General features: G+C 47.7%; 2 protein-coding genes across 3 annotated transcripts in view; both read right to left on the reverse strand.

The window, feature by feature from the left end:
- GLB1 (galactosidase beta 1) overlaps positions 1–25,117 on the reverse strand; it is an 88,758-nt gene extending 63,641 nt beyond the window's left edge. For both annotated transcript variants that reach the window (XM_019946911.3, XM_073810952.1), the window contains exons 1-3: positions 24,958–25,117; positions 2,462–2,631; positions 73–223 (exon numbers count right to left, since the gene is read on the reverse strand). In XM_019946911.3, the coding sequence (XP_019802470.2) occupies positions 73–223; positions 2,462–2,631; positions 24,958–25,029 (393 nt within the window). In that variant the 5' untranslated portion in view covers positions 25,030–25,117. The remainder of the gene's footprint in view (positions 1–72; positions 224–2,461; positions 2,632–24,957) is intronic.
- TMPPE (transmembrane protein with metallophosphoesterase domain) lies at positions 15,034–24,941 on the reverse strand. The gene has a single exon (XM_073810953.1). The coding sequence runs from the start codon at positions 22,456–22,458 to the stop codon at positions 21,115–21,117; it is 1,344 nt and encodes a 447-aa protein (XP_073667054.1). The 5' UTR covers positions 22,459–24,941; the 3' UTR covers positions 15,034–21,114.
- Positions 25,118–25,411: the final 294 nt, after the last annotated feature.

Here is a 25,411-nt window from a genome sequence, read left to right on the forward strand (position 1 = left end):
TTTAGTTCACTTGCCTCCAGATCCCTGCCTGACCGCACACCAGGCAGGCAGGGCAGGTCAAGCCGCACTCACCATGTCCCACTCTGCACAGATGTAAGGTCCAGGCCTCAGGATGACCAGCAGTCCCAGCTCATGTGCCAGCTGAATGAAATGCTCCACGTCGTGGTCCCCAGTGAACTCGTACTGTCCTGGCTGGGGCTCGTGGAAGTTCCAGGCCACGTACCTGCCAAGACACACACAGCCCCTTCCTGGAAATATCTCAAAAATCCAGGTGTCCTACATGAATTTCTGAACAGTCTGCAGAACTATAAACCCGCAGGACACACAGACATCTTCCTAAGGCAGACGCGCAGAAAAGAAGCCTTCTTTTGAGCTTTCACAGCAGCTACCAAGAGAATCAAACTTGTGGGGAACACTTTTAAGTGTATGACCCTCAAAGAACGCCCATTCCTATTTAATGCTTGACTTAAAAAAAAAGACAGAGTTCATGGACACAAATTACTGCTATGGAAAAATTACTTATGCCTATGTAAGGGCTTAGGAAAAATGAAAATATCTGTGCTACAGTAATAAGAGGCATACTTATTTATTTATTTATTTTTTGCGGTACGCGGGCCTCTCACTGCCGTGGCCTCTCCCATCGCGGAGCACAGGCTCCGGACGCGCAGGCTCAGCGGCCACGGGCCACGGGCCCAGCCACCCCGCGGCACGCGGGATCCTCCCAGACCGGGGCACGAACCTGCGTCCCCCGCATCGGCAGGCGGACTCCCAACCACTGCGCCACCAGGGAAGCCCCATACTTATTTTTTGAAAAATATTTTTCAATAAAAATGGGAAAACCTCCAAGCCCTGCGTCCTCCTAACAAAAGATTTTGTCAGGAATAGTCCGAAGGAGGTAAAATAACAAAAATTCTGGGACTTCCCTGGTGGCGCCACAACTACTGAGCCTGCGCTCTAGAGCTTGCGTGCCACAATTACTGAACCCGCATGCCACAACTACTGAAGCCCGCGTGCCTAAAGCCCATGCTCCACAACAAGAGAAGCCACCGCAATGAGAAGGAGCCCGCACACCACAATGAAGAGTAGCCCCCGCTCGCCACAACTAGAGAAAGCCTGTGTGCATCAATGAAGACCCAATGCAGCCAAAAATGAATAAATAAATTTATAAAAAATAAAATTCCGACCAGCTCCTTGGGCTGCCTGCAGCATGGGACACAAACTTATTTATTTATTTATTTTTAAAAGTTTATTTTTTTGAATTAAATTTTTGGCTGCGTTGGGTCTTCATTGCTGCGTGCAGGCTTTCTCTAGTTGCAGCGAGTGGGGCCTACTCTTCGTTGTGGTGCACGGGCTTCTGCTTGCGGCGGCTTCTCTTGTTGCGGAGCACGGGCTCTAGGCGCGCAGGCTTCACTAGTTGTGGTTCGTGGGCTCTGGAGCGCAGGCTCAGTAGTTGTGGCACATGGGCTTAGTTGCTCCGCGGCATGTGGGATCTTCCCGGACCAGGGCTCGAACCTATATCCCCTGCATTGGCAGGTGGATTCTTAACCACTGTGCCACCAGGGAAGCCCTGGGACACAACTTTAAATATGAAGCCACCCACTGCCATCACAAAGGTGTCTTTGATGACCCCTGGCTTGTGTTTTTTTCCCACAATCCCATGGTTTCAGGGTTCCCTGGAACAGTCTTGGTCCCCCAGAACTTAGTGTTGAAACTACAGACATGTCCCAGTGGCCCTAGAACCAGAATAACAAGTGGGATTCTTCCTAACTATCTGTCCCAGGAATCTGCCGCTGGGTTTTCTCACCCTTTATCTTTGAAGAGTTATCAGCAATCCACATCACCAGTGCAGAAACCAAAGTGGCCAGCCACCCCAACTTCCTTCTCAATTAGTCACTTTACAACAGCAGAAGAGATAAGGAGAGATAGTTTTGGGGTAAAATTCTGTAACCTTGGGCCATGGAATCACCCCAGCAGAACCACAAAGACAAACTAGGTTTCAGGAATCTACCCAACAAGGCATATCCCTCTAGGAGCTGAGAGGAGCTATGGTTGCCTACCAACACCCTTATCTTCAAATCTCAGCGGAACCTCTGTCCAAACACATGTGCCTGGGCAAATTTCAGTTTCGCCAGCTGCAAACAAGAAGGGTGACCTTGGAGAAATGGCATCATCCATGTAACGTGCCCTGCACACAGTAAACACTCAACCATTGTTACTTCCCTTTGCCCTTTCAAGATGATATCCATTGTATGATTTCTGGTGACAAAGTTCAAGGTTGGAAGAAGTAGTTAATTGTCTAAAGAAGGGACACTCAAGCCCATGACTAGCCTCTCCCGGGACCCCAGACCAGGCTATTCCCCGTTCTGAGCAATGAAACAGCTGCACCGAGAGATGCAGCTGGACCCTCCCTCCAGGGGTGGGTGTCCAGGCCCAGGTGAGAGCCCAGTGCCCTCCTACTTACGTCTGGATGGCATTCAGTCCAGCCATCTTCATCTTCAGCAGCCGATCCTTCCAGTAGAAACGGGGCACGCGGAAATAGTGAATGCTTCCCGAGATGTAGCGGAAGGGCTGGCCATCTTTGAGGAAGCAGTTGTGGCCGTAATCGATCTCGAAAGTCCTCTGGGAGGCGTTCTACAGAGCAAGGACGGAACCACATGAGAACTTCCACCCTCCGCATCTCAGAAGCAGACGCTTCAACAGTGGCAACTGACTCCCTACCCTCTTAGTTTGTGTACGTTCTTGATTCTGGGCTATAAAGCAACCCACTGCTAAGTCAGGGCGTGGAGGAGCCACGTGCAGGATTCCAGAGGCCGGCACCAATGTGACAATCAGTGGGTGAGCTGCAGAATTTACATGCCCAAAGAGAAAACCCTGCTGCAGGGGACTCTTCGCAAGGTGTGGCGAAGCTCAGTGTGCTGGGGCTGGAACACACACACACATATCCTGGACTCCATGGCTGTGACCTGCCAGAGCTCTGGGTGTCCCTCAACAGGAATGTCGTTGTGCTGAAAGCAACAGATCAGAAGTCCGAAGCCCGGAAGCCTTATCCTAGGTGCTGCGCTGAGTCCCACAATGACTGAGCATCCCTCTCTAACCCTGCATCTCTTCATCCATAAGTATGCAGGATGCCAGACTAAATGAACTCTAAGGCAATATGTGCGACCCAATTTGTAGGTTGTGAACTCAATTTGGTGATGATTGGCACTTTTTTTAATGGAAGAGAATAGAAATATCAGTGTATTGCACATAGTAAAGACAAGTGTTTTTTTAAAAATTTATTTTATTGAAGTACAGTCGATTTACAATGTTGTCTTAATTTCTGCTGTACAGAAAAGTGATTGTTATACACATATATACATTCTTTTTCATATTCTTTTCCATTATGGTTTACACAGGATATTGAATATAGTTCCCTGTGTTACACAGTAGGACCTTGTTGTTTATCCATTCTATATATAATAGTTTGCATCTGCTAATCCCAAACTCCCACTCCATCCCTCTCCCAACCCCCTCCCCCTTGGCAACCACAGGTCTGTTCTCTATGAAAACAAGTGTCATTTTATGAAATTTTGTTATATATACATATATAGAGTTGCATATGGTTGTACGTCTCTGTGGGGTTGAGATGTAAGATGTATTTCTATTAGCAACTAATCAAGATGCTTTTTTTTTTTTTTTGCGGTACGCGGGCCTCTCACTGTTGTGGCCTCTCCCGTTGCGGAGCACAGGCTCCGGACGCGCAGGCTCAGCGGCCATGGCTCACGGGCCCAGCCGCTCTGCGGCATGTGGGATCTTCCCGGACCGCGGCATGAACCCGTGTCCCCTGCATCGGCAGGTGGACTCTCAACCACTGCGCCACCAGGGACGCCCAAGATTTGATTTGATTCTAGAAGTCAAATCAAAGTTTGAGAAACACAGTTTGGGGATCACTTCAGGAGCTGAAATGCTAGGATTTGAAAGGGAAGATCTCTGGGACTTCCCTGGCGGTCCAGTGGTTAAGACTCTGTACTTCCAGTGCAGGGGCTTGGGTTGGATCCCTGGTCAGGGAACTAAAATCCCACATGCCATGCAGCGTGGCCAAAAAAAATTTTTTAATTGAAAAAAAAAAAAGAAAAAGAAAAGAAAGGGGAGACCTCAAAGGGGAGGCGGACTGTGAGGTAGAATAGAACACTGCCCTCTGGTGGATATAAAAAGGCAGCAATAGACCTCAGGTTCCAACAGGACAAGGACTAGAAGAGACCATTTAATTAGTGTCCTCCATTGTTGGTAAGATTCCTTGTGCATCTTTAGGCTTTTTTTTTTTTAATCTCTTTTTCATAGCAGCATCACAGTCCATGAGAGCTTTGGGGGTTGCCCTTGAAGCCATACCTGGAAACATCAATGAGAGCAAGGGTCCTAGATCACACTTGGCCTGAAATCCAAATATAAAGTATTGTGACTGTGGGAATTCCCTGGCGGTCCAGTGGTTAGGACTCCAAGCTTCCACTGCAGGCGGCCCGGGTTCAGTCCCTGGTCGGGGAACTAAAGATCTTGCATGCCGCCAGGAGACTGCTTAGGGGCAACTGGAAAGCTTTACTGTATGTGAGTTACTAAAGCTAACCAAAAATAAACAAATAATTTAAGAATCATTTTTTAGAAGGTCAGAGTGTCAATTTAGTATCTCCAAACAACGCTTTAATTGCTACTCAAAAGCAAGAAACTCACATGATTTCTTATACTAGGTGCCCCAATGGATGACTTTGAAAACATCTCACAGCATGTATATGATTAAATGTCAAATAAGGGTTTCCCACAAGTTCTTTGAGTTCAAAGGTGGCCCATATGTTGGGGAAATTGTTTGTACAGGTAGAAAGGGAGTGAGCAACTTCGGGCAGAACTGGGAAAAGGAAAGGGCTGTTTGGAGTTCGCTTGTCTAAGGGAAGGGATTTGGAGAAGCAGATGAGGTTGGAGAGAAACGATCTGGGCAGATGGTGGAATATGGCCTTTGTCCCACAGAGCAGAGCACCCCTGCATTCAAACAACCTCAAAATCCAGCCCAAACATCAACCTAACAAGCACTTGCAAATATTACAAACACCTACTATGTGCTGGGTAATAACAGAGGGGAACCAATAGATGCAGCCACAGACCACATGAAGCTTCTGTCTAGCAAGGAAGAAACCCAAGATTCGACATAGTGAGGCCAACAGAGTAAAATGAGGATAAAACCACCAGGTTGGGGCTTCCCTAGTGGCGCAGTGGTTGGGAGTCCGCCTACAGATGCAGGGGACACGGGTTCTTGCCCCGGTCCGGGAAGATTCCACATGCCGCGGAGCAGCTGGGCCCATGAGCCATGGCTGCTAAGCCTGTGCGTCCGGAGCCTGTGCTCCGCAACAAGAGAGGCCGCGATAGTGAGAGGCCCGCACACCGCGATGAAGAGTGGCCCCCGCTTGCCACAACTAGAGAAAGCCCTCGCACAGAAACGAAGACCCAACACAGCAAAAATAAATTAATTAATTAAAAACTCCTACCCCCGACATCTTAAAAAAAAAAAAAAAAGAAGAATGGGTCTAAGCTGAGCCCCAGGATGAGGAAGAGTTAGCCAAGGGGATGGGCGACACAGGCAGAGGAAACTGTAAGCCCTGGTGGAGGGGGCTCCACCCTCCTGAATTTTTTCCTAGTAAAATGTTGACACAAATTAAAAAGTCAGGGGCAGGGAGAATTGGAGAAAGGTGGTCAAAAGGCACAAACTTCCAGGGACTTCCCTGACAGTCTAGTGGTTAAGACTCTGCGCTCCCACTGCAGGGGGTGCAGGTTCAATCCCTGGTGGGGGCACTATGATCCCACATGCTGCGTGGCACAGCCAAAAAAATAAAGAAGTACAAACTTCCGGTTATCATAAATAAATACCAGGGATGTAAGGTACAACATGATGACTATAGCTAACACTGCTGTAGGATATACAGGAAAGCTGTTAAGAGAGTAGATCCTAAGAGTTCTCATCATAAGGAGAAGAAAATTTTTTCCTTTCTTCTTTCTTTCTTTCCTTTTTATTTTATCTGTATGAGAAGATGGGTGTTAGCTGAACCTATTGTGGTAATCATTTCACAACATGTAAATAAATCACGCTGTTCGCCTTAAACTTATCCAGTGATGTATGCCAATTATTTCTCAATAAAACTGGAAAAAGGTTAAACTTAAAAAGTGGATGGAGGGCTTCCCTGGTGGCGCTGTGGTTGAGAGTCCGCCTGCCGATGCAGGGGACGCTGGTTCGTGCCCCGGTCTGGGAAGATCCCACATGCCGCGGAGCGGCTGGGCCCGTGAGCCATGGCCGCTGAGGCTGCGCGTCCGGAGCCTGTGCTCCGCGACGGGAGAGGCCACAACAGTGAGAGGCCCGCGTACCGCAAAAAAAAAAAAAAAAAAAAAAAAAAAAAAAACTGGATGGAATAAATTACGGTTTCTGTGGTACGTGTATTGCATATGAATGTACATACACACACATGATGAAATATTATATACATTCTGAGAGTACTGACTTATTCTTGCCACCGTGGTAAGATCTCTGAGACAGAATAAAGAGAAGGTCAAGAGGTGTTTTTTAAAACACACCTGGGGACTTCCTGGCGGTCCAATGGTTAAGACTCCGCACTTCCACTGCAGTGGGGGCGGGTTCCATCCCTGGTCGGGGAACTAAGATCCCGCATGCCCCAAGGTGCGGCCAAAAAATTAAAAAAACAAAAAAACGAAACTTCAAAAAAACACACCTATGTCAGGGCTGTGGATAGTCCCGCGCGAGTTCAGTGTACAGTGTGCTGACAGTGTCTCATCTCAAGCTCACCAGTCAAGTCTTTGTGTCTTCCCACCCACACGCCACGGGCACCTGCTCACCCAGAAGCCCAGGTGTCGGGGGGAGTCCACGCACCTCGGAGCAGCCCTCAACCACTGGGAGTGGATAACTGCACCCTCCTCTTTTTTTTTTTTTTTTTTTTTTTGCGGTACGCGGGCCTCTCACTGCTGTGGCCTCTCCCGTTGCGGAGCACAGGCTCCGGACGCGCAGGCTCAGCGGCCATGGCTCACGGATCCAGCCGCTCCGCGGCATGTGGGATCTTCCCGGACCGGGGCACGAACCCGTGTCCCCTGCATCGGCAGGCGGACTCTCAACCACTGCGCCACCAGGGAAGCCCCACCCTCCTCTTTTAGGCAGGCAATTCGGGAGACGTTCCGTCTGCTCTCCAGGAGGCCTTGGCAGAATCACGGTCCTGTTGCCCAGAGTGAGAATCTGTCCCTCTTGGGCCGCTTCCCAGATCACCTGCACTCCAGCCCTGGTTTCATGTTTTACTTCTAGAGGAACCCAAATTAAGACACTTGGTACCAGAACTGTCCTAAACAGCAGATCCTCAGGATGTGAGTGAATACCTGGATTTCTCATTTCCTGTGCGTCAAACAGCAGGAAGAACCCTACAGCTGGTGCTAAGTGGGTGGCGACGGCCCATGGTATGCAAACACACACGATAAGGCCCTCACCTGTGCAGGACTGGGAGGGGGCACGGGCAGAGGGGGGGAGTGGGCATCTGCATTAGCTCTACCCGTGGAATGGGGCTGAGGGGTGGGTGCTGGTAATTATAAGGATTGTGAGGTTGGCTAGTTTTTACTAACAGATTGGAAGCTTTGAAGAAAGAGACCGGTTGACAGGCTCAAATCAGCCATCCACTCAGGGCATTCTGTGAATGCCAGAGGCTTCCATGGCAATGTTTAAAGAGACCTACATCTCCTGCCAGAAAGATAAGGCCAGGACTTAATTGCGGAGGGGGAGGGGGGACACTGGGAGGGGATCTTGAGGGGGCAGAACACAAGGCAGATAGAGGGGAGTGTATGGACATGGTGCGTTCTCCCATGTGTGAGCTGTCATCTTGGTAAAGGTGCCCAACCCAGTCCCTGTGCTGTTGGAACCCAGTTCCTTGGAACTTGGACATGATATTGACTCACAGGAAATAAGGTGGAGGTGCCTGGACTGCCATGGAATCCTGAGGAAGGTATGAGATGGTTCCAAGAAGTGAGAAAGTAAAAACGGTGACCAGACACCCCAACATCTGACTATACTCCCCAGAACTGGCCAGAGAACACACCCTTCAGTAAGGAACACAGCAGTGAGGAGGGTCCTGGTGTCCTCCGGAAGTCCCCTGAGGGCTGTGCTCTGTGAGCAGGGGGTGACAGAAGATGCTCCCTCGTGTCTTCGAGGGTGATGAGATCCTGGCATAACCAAAGAGGTACCCCTTAACCGCCAGATGCAGATGGACATAATCACCACCACAAACAGCTAGGCCAGAGTGGCAGCTGGGGCGTGTTGACAGAGGTGACTTCAGGCAAGAGGGCGAGATGGTTGGCCAACCAGTGAGGGCGCTGCTTGATGTATCTCGCAAGAAAAAATCAATCACTTGTGAGCAAAAGGCTGAGGTCAGCCCCTGAAGTGGAAAATCATGACTCCTTCATCTGGTTCCCAGCTCTGAGGTGGTTCTACAACAAACAGCTGATGGAAGGAAGGATTGGATGGATCCCCTTGAGGAAGGGCCCTGTGACGCCACCCTAAGTACACACAATAAATATTCCTTCCCCAGCGGGACTTAGGACACCTGTGTCCTAAGGAAAGTGCACCCCCAGACCTCATGAGGACTGTTGGATGCAGTCTGGGCTGGTATGTATATACCAGGGCTCCTGAATGCCACCACCCCCACCTTGTTGCCACGGGAAAGGGCCCACGTCCTTCTCACTAGTCAGAGGACCTACCCTATGGCGATGTCCCTGGTTCTGAGTGCAAACTGGGATGGTTCTACTTAACAGCCCCCAGAAGCCTCCCCATGAGTAACAGCCGCTGTGGAGGGAAGGGCCAAACAGATGTCCTGGAACTGCCCACTGCCCACCTCCACCCAAGGTAATTCTGAACAAGCCCACAGTTCTCCTGGAATTGCAGACACTGATGCCTCTACCACAAAGACTCAGTGGACATCCTCATCACATCCCCATTCAGATCACCGGGGAGCCCCTGCCAAAAACAGATCGTGCTGGATGGTGGTGGACCACTTGTTTAACCAAGTGGTAGCCCCAGTGGCAGCTGTGGGACAGTCAACACAGCCTCTGGCATTTGGTCTGTGGCTAATCTTTTCAAAACTATCAATAAAAAGGGTCAAAAGCAGTTGGTTTTTAAGTGGGCAGGACAGCAGGACACATTCTTTGTCTTGCTCCAGGGACCTGGTAACTGCCCCGCTCTCTCCCATGAGACACCTCGACTGTCAGGACACTCCCTGAGCTGTCACACTGGTCTGATATACAAACAACAGCATGTTATTTGGACCTGGGGAGCAGTGACAAGTCTCTGAAACGGAAGCTTAGAAAAGCAGCAGAGGGGATGATACAGACAGATGCAGAAGCAGCATCACCTAAGAGACAGCCTCTAACTGGTGACTGTCAGGGCCAAGGTAAACAGGGAAAATCCACTTCATGGCTCCAAAGTGACCCCTTTCAATGTTGAAGGACCTGAGAGGACCCAGCCTAAAAGAGTCAGCTTCCTTAATCTCTGAGCTGTGGCACCACTGATGGAAGTAGGGCCATCGAGAAATGTGGGGGGAGGAGAAAAGAGGGAAAGCTGCCTTCAGAGTTTATTACCCCCAAATACATATAATGGAAAATTTTCCCTGTGTGCAAATTCCACCCCCTTTTTTTTTGGCTGCGCTGGGTCTTCGCTGCTGCACGCGGGCTTTCTCCAGTTGCGGCGAGTGGGGGCTACTCTCCATTGCAGTGTGCGGGCTTCTCATTGCGGTGGCTTCTCTTGTTGCGCAGTGCAGGCTCTAGGCACACGGGTTTCAGTATTTGTGGCACACGGGCTCAGTAACTGTGGCTCGCAGGCTCAGTAGTTGTGGCTCGCGGGCTCTAGAGCACAGTCTCAGTAATTGTGGTGCACGGGCTTAGTTGCTCCATGGCATGTGGGATCTTCCCCAACCAGGGATGGAACCCGTGTCCTCTGCATTGGCAGGCGGATTCTTAACTACTGGACACCTACTTCCCCAACCCCTTTTTAATTAATTCGCATTGGAACCAAATACTGAAGAGCCACAGTTTTATTTCACATGTGCTCGGGTGTGGTAGCATCAATATTTACAGTGCATGAGGTCACAGAACTTACAGAATAAAAAGCAATTCCAAGCAAGTCAAAGCCCACACCTTTCCAAGCTGTGCCCCCACCCCCAACCAATGTATTATACATAATGCATATAACACTGGAGAAAAAAGACCACAGTACAAATGAAATAACCCCAGACCAAATACATATCAGGTAACTAATACTGTCCGATACAACATGTTTAAAGTTAATGATGCTGTTGAGATTATTTCAGTGGTGAATAAGCCTTTCTTTAAAAAAAATTCAATGTAACATTGGTATTTACATCACCAGGTAATGTGAACATGCCTCAAGTTGCCTAATCCTCAGAACTAAAATTAATTATATTTGCATTATTTGTGCACATTCCTCAACCTGAATAAAGAAATAAAAGGAGCTCAGTGCTATCCCAGGTTATGTGTCATGCCGATTACGTGAAGATGCTAATGTCTTCAAGTCTCTCATAATAACTCAGGTAAGCACCTAGTCCATGGATCTCCAACCCCAGCACCCTACATACCTTCTCAACTCACCCCAGAGGCCCAAGAGCCTGGAGAATTCCTGACATGAGCTGCTCAGCTCCAGGGTGACAGAAACCCAACCATCCCAGGCTGCTAGCACCCTAGTGTTAAGGGAAAAGGGATTAAGAGAAGGGGAGAAGACAGGGGTGGAGGGGTGTTTACACACATGGGCGTCCCAGATCCCTCAGTTCACAGAGCAAAGAGAAAGGGAAGGAATATTGCAGACGACTATAAAACACACATTGATAATGCCAGAGCTAGAGACTTTCAAACATCAAATGTCATGGAAGCACCATTACATCAGACAGGCTGTAGAAGAAAAACCACCCCACGGAATGAATGGTGATAATCAATATGGATCTGGAGGAATTTGTGAATGATCTGCCATGGCTTATAGATTTATTAAGTTTATTTACTTATTCCTGTCTTGTTCCAAGAAGATTTTTGTTCAGCATTCCAAAAGACTGTGGATAAAGAGTGCAAATTTCAATGGAAGAGGAAGGGGAAATGGCAGAATGGAGGAGAAATGAGTTGAGGATCAGTTCCCTATCCTCCAGGACTCACAGACATTTACAGATTTAATTCTGCTCCGTCATCTCAGAGAAAAGTTAAGTACACAGTTTTAAAAAAATAAATTTAAAAATATAAAATAATTCTTAAAAGTGAAAAACAGACCTAACTGTCCACAGAGGAAGGAATCATTTCAAGTGAATTTGAAATAGTATTTTGACTATATTTAGACTAAGGATAAAAATACATCTTGAACTGCATTAAAACAAATAAACCTGCATCCGGTAGATTTCATCCTATTAATAATATTTCATTACTATTCTGAATCTATAAAATACATAATAGGATAAATAAGCAATTACATCGGGTTGTCAGGAACCAAACATTTCAGTATAAAATAGAAACAAACATAAAATCAAAGAAAGTTAAGTAAAAGTCCTGCAATCAGGAAATCTCTGTACTGTCCACTCAATTTTGCTATGAACCTAAAACTGCTCTAAAAACTAATGTAACTTAAAATTTTTTCTCTTTCTAAAAAAATATTTATTTCCCAGCAATAGCCACAGAAACAGCTGAGAAATGACACTAGCCAGTAGCACTTAGCTCCTCTAGCACTTAAATTATGGTCTCTAAATATTTCCCACAAAAAGGAACCAGGGCTCCTTAAGAAATCACTTAATCCAAGTCTGGGGCAGAATATATACAAAATAAGCCTAAAACAATCAACAACTATTAGGGCCACACAAAATGACACAGAAGCCAATTTGAAGGAGCTCCAACTGGCTGAAAATGGGATATTTTGAGCATTAAAAGATTTATCATTTCGTTAGATTGAAACACGTCAGATATGCAAAAATAGCCAAATTCATAATACTCCCTCCCACCTAAAAGAAAAGCTTATTGGTCATCCCTGAAGTCTGCTGGGCTATCAACTAATTATTCTGAAAACTAATGAATAAAGAGGAAGAATCCAGCATCCGTCTTGCCTTTGGTACAGACTTTTTCAGAATAACCAAACAATTGATGAAGAGAATTCTTTGTAGAAGAACCACAGCTAGTAAATGCAGAAGAAATGAGATTAAAAATCATCGTTTTGGGGGCTGAAGGCAGAATTACACTTCTTTTTCTTTTTTTTTTTTTGGCCGCACCATGCGGCTTGTGGGATCTTAGCTCCTTGACCAGGGATTGAACCCAGGCCCTCGGCAGCAAGAGTGCAGCGTCCTAACCACTAGACCACCAGTGAATTCCCAGGATTATACTTCTAAGCTCCACAAAAACTCCTTCAAAATTCAGAACTGAGGTAAAAGAAGTTTCCATTGTCTCTTGAATAGATAAAAGCCAACTAAATACTCCCAGAAAGTCTATTTAGTACTCTGGCCTGCTAAATTCTGTATTAAATGTATCAAACTTAAAAAAAAAATCACCATTTTACAATCCCTACTGGACTAATGACTTTAGGCAACAATCATCAATGACTGCTGAAACATTAGATGAAAAGATGATGTGGAACCTTCTAGTGGAGGAGCCAAGCTGACAACACCTGGTCAATCTCAGCATCACTGAAAGCAATGAAGTTTTCCTACCAAAAAAGGAGAAAAGTTGAACGTGAATCTGTCTAGCTTCTAGCTCTAACTTTAATAGATGTCCACCTCTACCAGTTTACAGAAAATATGAAGGATAGTACATGTCAAACACCACCACAAATCCAAAATGTAGGAAATACCAAGATATAATATCCAGATAACTTTAACAAATAAATGGCACAAAATAAGAAGAGAGGGTATCTTATAGACTTAGAGAGACTTAAGAAATATATCACATACAATATATGGACCTTGTTTTTAGATCCTGATTCAAACAAAAGAACTGTAAAGTGACACAATTCCTCAAGAAATCAAAGAAAAAAACTAAAGCTAGCAGAAGGGAGGAAATAATGAAAATTAGAGCAGGGATTAAGTGAAATAGAGAATATAAAAAAAAAAATCAATGAAAGTAGGAGTTCTTTTTTTTTTTTTTTTTTTTTTTGGTAATGCGGGCCTCTCACTGTTGTGGCCTCTCCCTTTGCGGACGGAGCACAGGCTCCGGACGCGCAGGCTCAGCGGTCATGGCTAACGGGCCCAGCCGCTCCGCGGCATGTGGGATCTTCCTGGACCGGGGCATGAACCCGTGTCCCCTGCATCGGCAGGCGGACTCTCAACCGCTGCGCCACCATGGAATCCCAAGAGTTCATTTTTTGAAAAGATCAACAAAACTGATAAATCTTTAGCTAGATTAACTAAGAAAAAAAGAAAGAAGCCTCAAAATCAGAAATGAAAGAGAAGATACTACAACTGATGGCACACACACACACAAAAAGGATTATGAGACTACTATGAACAATTGTATACCTATAAATTGCGAAACCTAAAGAAAGATAAATGTCTAGAAACATACAACCTACCAAGACCGAATCATGAAAAAATAGAAAATTGCACAAACCAATAACTAGTAAGATAGAATCAGTCATTGAAAAATCTCAAAGAAAAACAAAGGATCAGATGGCTTCAGCTAGAGAATTCTACCAAACATTTAAAGAAGAATTAACACCAATCCTCCTGAAACTCTTCCAAAAAATTAAAAAGGAGGGAACACTTGTAAGCTCATCCTATGAGAACAACATAACCCTAACACCAACACTAGACAGGACATAACAAAAAAAGAAAACTGCAAGCCAATATCAATATTCCTGATTAATATTGATGCAGAAATCCTCAACAAATATCAGCAAACTAAATTCAACAATTTTTTTTTTTTTTTTTTGGCCACGCTACATGGCTTGTGGGATCTTAGTTCCCTGACAAGGGATGGAACCCGCGCCCTTGGCAGTAAAAGCACCGAGTCCTAACCACTAGAGCACCAGGGAATTCCCTCAAGAGCTCTTTAAGAGGATTATACATCATGACCAAGTGAGATTCAGAATGCAAGAATGATTCAACATATGAAAATCAATCAATGGAACACACATTAACAGAATGAAGGACAAAACCATGATCATTTCAATTGAGGCAGAAATTTATTTGGTAAGATTCCACAACTTTTTACGATAAAACACTTAACAAACTATGAATTGAAGAAAATTACCTCAACACAATGAAGGCCGTATACGAAAACCAATAGTTAACATCATACTCGATGTGAAAGATTGCAAGCTTTTCTTCCATGATCTGGAACAAGGCATGGATGCTCGCTCTCACCACTTCTATTCAACATACTGTTGGGAGTCCTAGCCAGAGCAACAAGCAAGAAAAAGAAACAAAAGACATTCAATTTGAAAGGAAGAAGTAAAATTACCTCTATTCACAGACATGATCTTATATGTAGAACACCCTAAAGATTTCACACATACACACACACGCAAAATTGTTAGAACTAATAAATGAATTCAACAAAGTTGCAGGATACAAAATCAACATACAAAAATCAGTTGCATTTCTATACACTGACAATGAACAATCCAAAAAGGGAATTAAGCAATTCCAATTATAATAGCATCAAAGAGAATAAAATACTTGGGAATAAACCTAACCGAGGAGGTGAAACACTCATACACTGAAAACTACAAAACACTGCTGAGATTTTAAAAGACACAGATAAATGGAAAGACATCCCATGTTAATGGATCGAAATACTTAGTATTGTTAAGATGTCCATATTACCCAATGTGATCTATAGAGTCAATGTAATCTCTATCAGAAACCCAACAGCATTCTTTGCAGAAATAGAAAAATTCATCCTAAAATTCATACAGAATTTCAAGGAACCCCCAATAGCTAAAACAATTTTGGAAAAGAAGAACAAAGTTGGGAGACTCACACTTCCTGATTTCAAAACTACTGTAATAAAAAACAATGAGTTCCTGATATAAAGACAGACAAATACACCAATAGAATAGAATAGAGGGGCCTGAAAATAAACTGTCACACAAATGTTCACATGGTCATCAGTGAGGGTGCCAAGACCACTCAATGGGGAAAGGACAGTCTCTTAAACAAAAAGTGTTGGGAAAACTGGATATCCACATGCAGAAGAATGAAGTTGGATCCTTAATTTACACCATATACAAAAATAACTCAAAATGGATCAAAGACCGAAACATAAAACCCCAAATTTAAAACTCCTCGAAGAAAACATAGGGGGAAAGCTTTATGATATTGGGCTTGGTTGGCAGTGACTGCTTGGTTATGACACCAAAAGCACTGGCAACAAAAGCAAAAATAGACAAATGGAACATCAAACTTAACTTTTTCGCATCAAGGGATACAATCAATACAGTGAAAAGTCAATCTATGGAATGGGAGATAATAATTGCAAATCATATATCTGATAAGCGGTTAATATCCAGAATAATAAAGACCTACAACTCAACAACAAAAAAATCAAATATGATTTTAAAATGGGCAAAAGACCTGAATAGACATTCTTCCAAAGATGGTATACAAATAGCCAACAAGCCTATGAAAAGATGCTCAACATTACCAATCATCAGAGAAATGCAAATCAACACCACAATAAGTTATCATCTCACACCACTATCAAAAACAAACAAACAGGGACTTCCCTGGTGGCGCAGTGGTTAAGAATCTGCCTGCCAACGCAGGGGACATGGGTTCAAGCCCCAGTCTGGGAAGATCCCACATGCCGCGGAGCAACTAAGCCCATGTGCCACAACTACTGAGCCTGTGCTATAGAGCCTGGGAACCACAACTACTGAGCCCGCGTGCCACAACTACTGAAGCCTGAGCGCCTAGAGCCCATGCTCCGCAACAAGAGAAGCCCCACTCGCCGCAACTAGAGAAAGCCCGTGCACAGCAACAAAGACCCAATGCAGCCAAAAATAAATTTAAAAAAAAGAAAAAGAATCTGCCTGTCAATACAGGGGACACGGGTTTGATCCCCAGTCCAGGAAGATCCCACATGCCACGGAGCAACTAAGCCTGTGCACCAGAACTACTGAGCCTGTGCTCTACAGCCCGCGAGCCACAACTACTGAGCTGCGTGCCTAGAGCCCATGCTCGCAACAAGAGAAGCCACTGCAATGAGAAGCCCGTGCACCGCAACGAAGAGTAGCCACCGCTCGCCACAACAAGAGAAAGCCCACGCAGAGCAGCGACCCAGTGTAGCCATAAATAAATAAATAAATAAATAAATAAATTTATTAAAACAAACAAAAAAATGGAAGATAAGATTTGGTGAGGATATAGACAAACTGGAACACTTGTGTACTGCTGATGGGATTATAAAGTGGTCCAACTGCTATGGAAAACAGTATAGAGTTTCCTCAAAAAATGAAAAATAGAACTACTATATGATCCAGCAATCCCACTTCTGGGTATATATCCAAAAGAATAGAAAGCAGGGTCTCAAAGAGATATTTGCACACCCATGTTCACAGCAGCACTATTCACAACAGGCAAGAGGTGAAAGCAACCCAAATGTCCACTGATGAATGAACAAACTGTGGTATATACATGCAATGGAATATCATTCATCCTTAAAAAGGAAGTCTTGTCACATGCTACAGTGGGGATGAACACTGAGGACATTATGCTAAGTGAAATAATCCAGCCACAAGAGACAAATAATATATAATTCCACTTATATGAAGTACCCAGAGTAGTCAGATTCATAGAAACAGAATGTAAAGTAGTGGTTACCAGAGGCTGGGGGTGGGTAGGGGAGTTGTTGTTTAATGGGTATAGAGTTTTACATTTGCAAGATGAAAAAGCTCTGGAGATCTGTTGTACATCAATGTGAATACACTTAACGCCATTGAACTGTACACTTAAAAATCACTAAGATGATAAATTCCACACTATGTGTTTTTCTATCACACACACACAAGACAATTGAGATAATCGGAAAAACTGAAAACTAACTCTTTACACAGTTAACTGCATTTGAATCCTAAAGTTACTTGTAATAGATACAGCCACCTAATCCTCAGACAGTGGAAAAAATACTTTTATTAAGAGGTAGAAAACCTAACTTCTAGCCCCAAGTCTCCTAACTAGGTATAAGATGATATTAAAGAATTACTGTGAATTTCATCAGCTATAACAGCATTATGGATATGCTTTTTAAAAAAGGATTCATACTGAAGCATTTGGGGGTGAAATTATATTTTCTAAGATTTGCCTTAATATACTCCTGACAAAAAAGAAAGAGTGAAGGGCTGGGGTAGATGAGAAGGAACAGTAGAATAGTCACAAATGTTGAAGCTGGGTGATGGGGATTCTGTTGCTGCTCTCCCTAGTTTGTGAATACTTCCAAGTTTTCACAATAAAAAGCTTTTAAAAAGAACAAACAAGGGGAAAAAAGGATGGTCGGATGGATGGATGTTTGGAATGAATGGCAGTAGGATTAATGTATTGAGGTTTTACAACAATAGTATCCCAGGGCTTCCCTGGTGGTGCAGTGGTTGAGAATCTGCCTGCCAATGCAGGGGACACGGGTTTGAGCCCTGGTCTGGGAAGATCCCACATGCCGCGGAGCAACTAGGCCCGTGAGCCACAACTACTGAGCCTGCGCTCCGCAACAAGAGAGGCCGCGATAGTGAGAGGCCTGTGCACCGCGATGAAGAGTGGCCCCCGCTTGCCGCAGCTAGAGAAAGCCCTCACACAGAAACGAAGACCCAACACAGCCAAAATAAATACATAAAAATTAAAAAAAAAAATGTATATATAGTATCCCAGTACACAGGCTATAGTTAATTTTTTTTTTTTTTTTTTTGTGCTACACGGGCCTCTCACTGTTGTGGCCTCTCCCATTGCGGAGCACAGGCTCCAGACGCGCAGGCTCAGCGGCCGTGGCTCACGGCCCCAGCCGCTCCGCGGCATGTGGGATCTTCCTGAACCGGGGCACGAACCCGTGTCCCCCACATCGGCAGGCGGACTCTCAACCACTGCGCCACCAGGGAAGCCCTATAGTTAATTTTTAGAAAGCTTTATGTTTCATTTTAACTTGCATTTAACAGATTTTTAAAAAGAAACTAGAATGAAATTGAAAGCATTTTCAAGCTTCAAGTAAATGTTTCTCACCACCTCCCCCAGCAATAAATAAACAAATCAAAGAAGGTAAATGAGTGAAGAACAGGGAACAGAGGTACCAAGGGGGCCGTGGAGAGCAGCCCACCAGGACCATATCTGGACACAATTGGAGAAATTTGTGCTGGGAAAACTTCCACCACGTCATGGGACACAAACCAAGTGTGAGAAGGTGCTGCTGACTATTCCTTGGGCACAGAAGATGGACCTGTCTTGTTTCTGTTAAGAGAGGAATCAGTCAAGCAAGGACTTCAGAGCAGGGATGACAGACAGGTGCTCAAGACTGAAAAATGCTGAAAGACTGAAAAATGCTCGGGGAAAGAGAAGAGACAAGAAGGTGCAAGATGAAAAGCAGGACTGATGGAAGTGAATTCCATCCAGCTCAGGGCACTGATGAGAAAGATCCCAAATCAAGAAACCAGTGAAATAATACTTGGTAGAGCAGGAGACACACAAGGTGGAAGACAAATGGCAGAACTAGTGTAGACTGGGGGTGATCCCAACCGGGGTCAGGGCACGAGAATGTGAGAGGGTCTGGAAGAGTGACCTTCCTGAGGTGGCAAGGTTGAGTGATGCCACCAAGAATGCAGTCAGGAAACTTGAGCTGAGCTGGGCGCTGCCCTTGGCAAAGCACTTCCCCCTCCTATAACCCCAGCACCCGCAAAATGTGTTAAAAGAAAGCCTCTCCAGGGTCCTTTCCTTGGTTCTGGATAAGTTTTTCTCCAAACTTATTCCTGGCTGTAAGGATGATTAAACACGAGGGGGTAAATAATAAGGAAACCACTGAAATCTCAACTCAAAGATACATTTTAAACTCGACTGGAAGACCCGCTGTCAATACTTTGGTTGCCTGGAAACAAGAAAGGTGGTCTCCAGGAGCCCCCAGGGTTCCGCTAACCAAGAGGACAAGGGGGAAAATGGAGAGACTTGCCCTGGCCAGGCTGAGTGCGCACAGGGAGACAATAACACAGGCAAGAGACAGAGGAAAGCAACCCCAGCAGTTGCTGCTGTGACAAATCACTGGGCCCCAGCGGCAGGCGGCATGGGACCCACTCCTGTTTCCCAGGACTGGCTGCTCCATAAATTCTCCGTGCACCTGTGACCAACACAGCCCCTTTGCAGGCCCCATGGGATGTTTAAAAATTAGCAACATCAACTGCTTCCTTGTGACTGAGCTACAAGCAACTTCTGCGCCATGTCTTAATACCCTCCCTGCAAAACAATCTTGAGGTAGATACGATAATTATCCCCATTTCAGGGTGAGGGAAACCGAGGCTCAGTGAGGTCATTTGCCCGATGCTGCCTGACAAGAAAGCAGGAGGGTGAGCCCCTCCAGTCAGAGTTCCCTGTCGCAGAAAGATTCTCAGTGAGGCCTTGTCTATCAGGCCTTATTGCTACCCCAGGGTCAAAGGGTATCCTACCTCTGGCACAGAGGCCGGCCAGCGACGCTGGGGCTGCTCCAGACACGGTAACCCCTGCCTCTTTTTCTGAGGGTCCAGCTTAGGGATGGCCGTCTGGTTCTGTGGCCAGAGCGCTAGGACAGCGCTGATGGGGTCAGGCTGGTGGGGGGGAAGGGGGCAGTGAGCCACCAGCAGGAAGGACAGCCCAGCATCCCAGAGCCAGGGGTCCCACGAAGGGAAGGCCTTGGGGCCCGCAGGAGCTCAGTGCCCTGCCACTCCCCATGCAAGCCTCAACCTCCCTACCGGTAGAGAGCGAACCTCCGTTTCTGACCCAAACCTGGGGTGGGGGGTGTGCACTCCAGTTTCCTGACTGTCCCTCCAGTGTAACAGCCACCCTACCCTGAAACTGGCCGACCCCCTTCCGGGTCCTGCTCACGTAGTTACCATGAACTGAAATCAGCCTCAAGCAGACCACTTCAAAAGGGCATCAGGTTATAGGCCCTTGCTTGTTCTCGTTACAATGTTACTTGTGTTTGAACCCTATCCTCACCTGTAAGGGTACAGCTACTTACCATCAGGCAGTGGGAAGAACACTGGTCTTGGGAGGCAGAAAACCTGGCTTCCAGCCAGAATCTCCCATAACCCTTGTGCTGCCGCCAGTGCTCTACCTCCCTTTGCCTCGGTTCCCTCATCTCTCAGTTGGGGAAAGTCGCCTGTCCCTAATCACCTCATCCAGGTGTTGTATAAAAGGAGCCAAGTTTGGCAAACACCCCCTGAATTCCTAGGCAGCGGCACTCTGACCTTCATTCACGGACCAGTGTTCCCATCCTTCTGCCCCACCCCCAACCCCAAAGGCCCAGGAGCACAGCCAATTAGACAGCATCACTCAAGGCCCGGAACAGGATGAGCCTATATTCCAGCCGACTTGGCTGATGCTCTCAGTAAAGGGGACTCTGATAGAACCAAAGGGGAAAAGAAAAGCTTCTTCTCCAGCAGCCAGAGGGGCCTCCATCTCGCCAGTTCTCCCAGATTACCTAGCCACACTGCCCCTTCCCCAGAAAGCTCTGGATCAATGATTTTGAAAACTGCTTAAGTCCTAAACAGGCTTTTAAAATACCAAGAGCCCCCTCCCTACTCCACTTTCCACAGGCATCCCCTTCAAGCAACCCCCTGGTTCAGTTCATCCCCATGAGTTCTGCAGAGGAGGAGGGCTTACTCCACATCATCTGGAAAATAGATGCCTGTTCCTACACATGTGACTTTAGTGGCCTCACAAATGCACAGAAAGAAGCAGATGGCCACCTACAGAGTTAACAGGCAGCCCCACCACTGATCACGGTGCAAGCCGGTCTTGTGACAAGCGTGTGCTGGCAGGAGAGACTGGAGGGGATAAAGCAGGCAGCCTGGTCTGCAGAGGATCGGGGATGGAGGGCAAGGGCAATGAGGAGGCGCACGGGGCAGGGGTGGGTTCAGGGAACCCGCTGCAGGACGAGCTCTGTAATCTCCGCCCTGCTGCCCAGTCGCATGGGTATCCCATAGTAGGCCGTGCCTGGGCTCACATAAACAAATGTAGTCTGGGCCACTTGGTACAGACCAGCAAAGAAGGGGTTCAGGAGATAGGCTGCCACATTCAAGGGAAAGATCTGCCCAGCGTGAGTGTGCCCAGAAAGGATCAAGTTGATATCTGGCCGAGCCTGGAGAGCTCTCTTGGCAGCCAGGGGCTGATGAGCTAGCAAGATGGTGGTGTGGTCCGGGCTGCAGCCCCCCAGAGCCTTCTTGAGATCCATGCCGTGGCCAGAGTAGTGCAGGATGTCTGCTTCGATGTCGTCCACCCCGGCCAAGCAGATCCAGTCATCATCCTCACCCCCGCCAGGCTGGGCCCGGGTGGCAGAAATCTTCACGTTCTGATTGTGAAGGGGCGTGACGTTCAGGGATTCCAGCAGCGCAAACCAGTTGCTGACATCTGATGTGTAGTACTCGTGATTCCCCGTGACAAAGTAGGTGCCGAGGCGTGAGCGAAGCTGGCCCAGAGGAGCGACGGCTGTCCGGAGGACAGAGGCTTCGGCATCACACAGGTCACCCACAATCACTGTGACATCCGGTTCCAGCGTGTTCACCATCTTCACGAACATCTCCATCTTGGTCCTGCCCACCGTGGGGCCCAAGTGGATGTCGGAGAGCAGCGCGATCTTGAGGTTGTCCATGGAGGCGGGCAGCCAATGGATGGGCACCTCCACAGTTTTCACAGCCGGGGGCTGGGCAGCGTTCAGCAGCCCTACCACACTGAGCACGGCGGACACCAGCACCGCCAGCGCTGGCCTGAGTGCCAGCTTCCTTGTCTTGTCAAGGCTGCCCACCACCCTGCCGGCACGCAAGGCCAGGAGCTGGTAGGCCTGCTCCATGCCACTGAGGGTACAGAGGAAGCAGACCATGATGATGTATGCCCCAAGGCAGGAGTAGGCCGTCAGGGAAAAGAGATAGGGCTCCTCGGCCACTAGAAAGATCATGGTGAAGAAACTGGAATGGGCCAGGGCCAGGAAGGCCACAACGGCCAACTTCCAAAGCTGGAAACAGGCCGACTCTGCAGCAGGGGAGTGGCTGAGGTTGCTGACGGTGCTTCGCCAGATGTAGAGGGAACCGAGGAGCATGAGCGAGTTGGCAAACAGGGCGAGCTGCAGGCGGAACAGCCACCGCCAGGCCCTGAGCTCGAGGCTCTCCGCCAGGTAGGAGCGGGAGATGACCATGGACACGAAGACAGTGCCGGCTGCCAGGGCGGCCTTTGCGCCCAGGGACAGCTGCCTGAAGATCGCCATCACCTCTGCTCCTAAGAGGGTCCCCTGCCAGTTCTGTGCAGGCGGGCTCTGGAAGGTGAGCTCCTTAGATAGGACAGTGGCCAAGGACAGGTTTCCAGGTCAGCTCCGCCTGCAACCAGGAACCGGCGTCAGCTTTGTGGGATATGAGAGCTTCCTTGTCCCCAGTCAAAACCTGAAGGCCACTTACACCTGCCCAACCCATCCTGAATCCAAGCCACTCAAATACCAGTCAGTTGCTACATTTTATTATTGAAATACAAACACGCTGGATTATAACAGGATGGGCAGTTTCATTTTCTTACCGTTTTCTGTATGTTTCAGGTATTTCCATAATGCGTGTGAACTTTTATAATAACAAAAACATTATTCTAAACCAGCGGTTCTCAAAGTGTGGTCCAGGGAGACCCTTTCGGGGGGTCCATTAAGTCAAAACTATTTTCAAAAACAGTACTAAGGGGCTTCCCTGGTGGCGCAGTGGTTGGGAGTCTGCCTGCCGATGCAGGGGACGCGGGTTCGAGCCCCGGTCTGGGAGGATCCCACATGCCGCGGAGCGGCTGGGCCCGTGAGCCATGGCCGCTGAGCCTGAGCGTCCGGAGCCTGTGCTCCGCAGCGGGAGAGGCCACGGCAGTGAGAGGCCCAGGTACCGCAAAAAAAACCAAAACAAAACAGGACTAAGCCATAACCATTCTCTCATGAGTGTACAGTGAAGTTTTCCAGAGGCTACATGACATGTGATATAGCGAGAATGAATGCAGAAGTAGCTATGAGAATCCAACTATCATCTATTAAGACAGACATGAAAGAGATTTGCAAAAATGTACAATGTCACTCTTCGCCCTACAATTTGGGAAGAAATTATTATTTTTCAAGAAATATATAAAGTTTATTAACATATAACGATTTTACGATTTCTTAAGTAAGTTAATAAATACTTTTAAATGTTCGGTTTTAACTTCTAGGACAGTTAATGTTTGAGAACCGCTGTTGTAAATAAATGTAAGAAGGAAATCATGGAAAGCTAGTTGGCTGGTATCTTTTCCAGCTCTAGGCCCAGGAGGGACACCTAGACACCTAACATAAGGATTCCTGGGGTGAAGACGGCCTCCTGGCAGTCACAGGGCAGCCCCTGTGAATGATGCTGCACAAGGATAATGAGCGACCACGACATGGCAGGCTGCCCTGTCCCCCAGCTCCTCCTCCATAAATCCTTATCCCTCCCATCTCACAACCCTCCTAGACATCGGTTAAGATCTGCCATCTCCCCATCTTTCTCTGCCACTGAATCCTTGAACTGTTCTCTTGTGGCTCTCATGGCTGGCTAGTTCCCACTCCAGGGCTCCCAGACAAAAAACTGGGGCAGGGGAAGCACAGACCCAGGTAGACAAAGGTTAGCAAATAGTCATTTGAGGTGACCTTTTCCCAAGAAGAATCCAAAATGAAAATATTTTCAGCAGTTGTTTTCCAAATAAGATTCTCAACCTCGGTTTAAGACAGATAAATTAAAATTAAAAATATATATATATATATATTTTTTTCCCCTGCCCTACGTACTTTACTGAAAGCCTTTTATCAAAGGTGTAATTTGCAAGTCAAAGTTCACCATTTTCCACTTATAAAACAAGTCCCAGACTCAGCCCACCCGAACTCTGGAGAAACCAAAGTTGGTTCCCTGAACGTGCAGAGAGACAGGCGCCCGTTTAAATCCCCCGGTCCCTCTCCCCTCAGATCCACCCCACCTTTCCAAGGCCGTGATGCTGACCTTCCCAGGAGCGATTCGGAGTTCCCTCGGCCCCTGCCTTAGCTCTGCCGGGTGGACTGAGGCTGTAGTTCTCCCGCAATCGTGCACGCCCCGCACCGCCCAGCACCTCGTCCCGCCAGACCTCCCTCCAGCAACGCTGGTGGCTACCTGCAGCCTGCCTCTTGCCCACCGCCAAACCCTAAAGGTTTGGAAAATCCAAGCCTTAAAAAGTAGGCGGCGGGAAGGGCCGAGAAGGGCACGAGATGTCCGAAAAGAGACCACCTCGAAGGTAATTAATCCAATGTTCCCATTGCGGGGGCCTCTCTTGACCCCATTTTTCTCCTTCCGGAGCGCTCCGCAGAGCGCTGGCAAGGAAGGGCGCGCCAAGCAAACAGAGCCCAAGGCGCCCTCCAAGAACGCGCGCTACTTGGAATCCCCCTGCCGGAAACCCGCAAAGCTGGAAAGCACCTCATCTCAGCCCCTCATTGCACCAATAAGGAAGTAGGTCCCAGCGAAAAGAGGCGGCAGGGGCGGAACACACGAGCGACAGAGCTACCGGTAAGGAAGCTCGCCCCGCCCGGCCGGCCCTCTGCCGGCTCAGCCCACTGCCTGAGCTCCCCCCGTTGCCTTGCGGGCCCGGGCGCGCCTTGGGGTCCCAGGACCTCCGTCCTTTGGGACCCCAGGTGGCCGCAGCACCAGCCCGGTCCCCCGCCAGCCTGTCCCCTATCCATCATTCCTGCGCGGGGGTCCTGTGAACTTACGTGCAAGCCACGCGCAGAGCCCAGCAGCAGCGGCACCAGCAGCAGGGAGAGGATGCGAACGACCCCCGGCATATCCACCCTCCGGCCTCCTGGCTCCACTGTCAGCGCCCGGGCAGCCGCCGGGTGTCACTTGACTGAGGACCCGCGGCCTGGCACCGCCCCGCGCCGGCTCCGCCCCGCGCCCCGCCCAGCGGCCGCCGAGCCAGGAACCCAGGGAGGCGGGAGCCTGGGGCCAAGCGCTGCCGCGTGACAGCAGGATGGTGTTATTTGGCACTGACTGGCAGGGCTCCGCCGGAGGGAGGGGCCTTTTGCAAAGGCCCTCAGGAGGCCTGGCTGTCAACAGCTTGATAACGCGCCTCGGGGTTGGACTTTAACAGGGGTCTCCTTGCTCCCTGGCTCCCTTGACAGGACAGAAGAGGGAAGTTGAGGCCAGATAAACCTAAGTGGACTAGAT

This window comes from Tursiops truncatus, chromosome 10 (genome assembly GCF_011762595.2).
Source record: "Tursiops truncatus isolate mTurTru1 chromosome 10, mTurTru1.mat.Y, whole genome shotgun sequence".
Lineage (NCBI taxonomy): Eukaryota > Metazoa > Chordata > Mammalia > Artiodactyla > Delphinidae > Tursiops > Tursiops truncatus.

Bases quoted from the DNA above. Each gene is read 5' to 3' on its own strand.
- TMPPE (XM_073810953.1), bottom strand. From the start codon at position 22,458: ATGGCGATCTTCAGGCAGCTGTCCCTGGGCGCAAAGGCCGCCCTGGCA.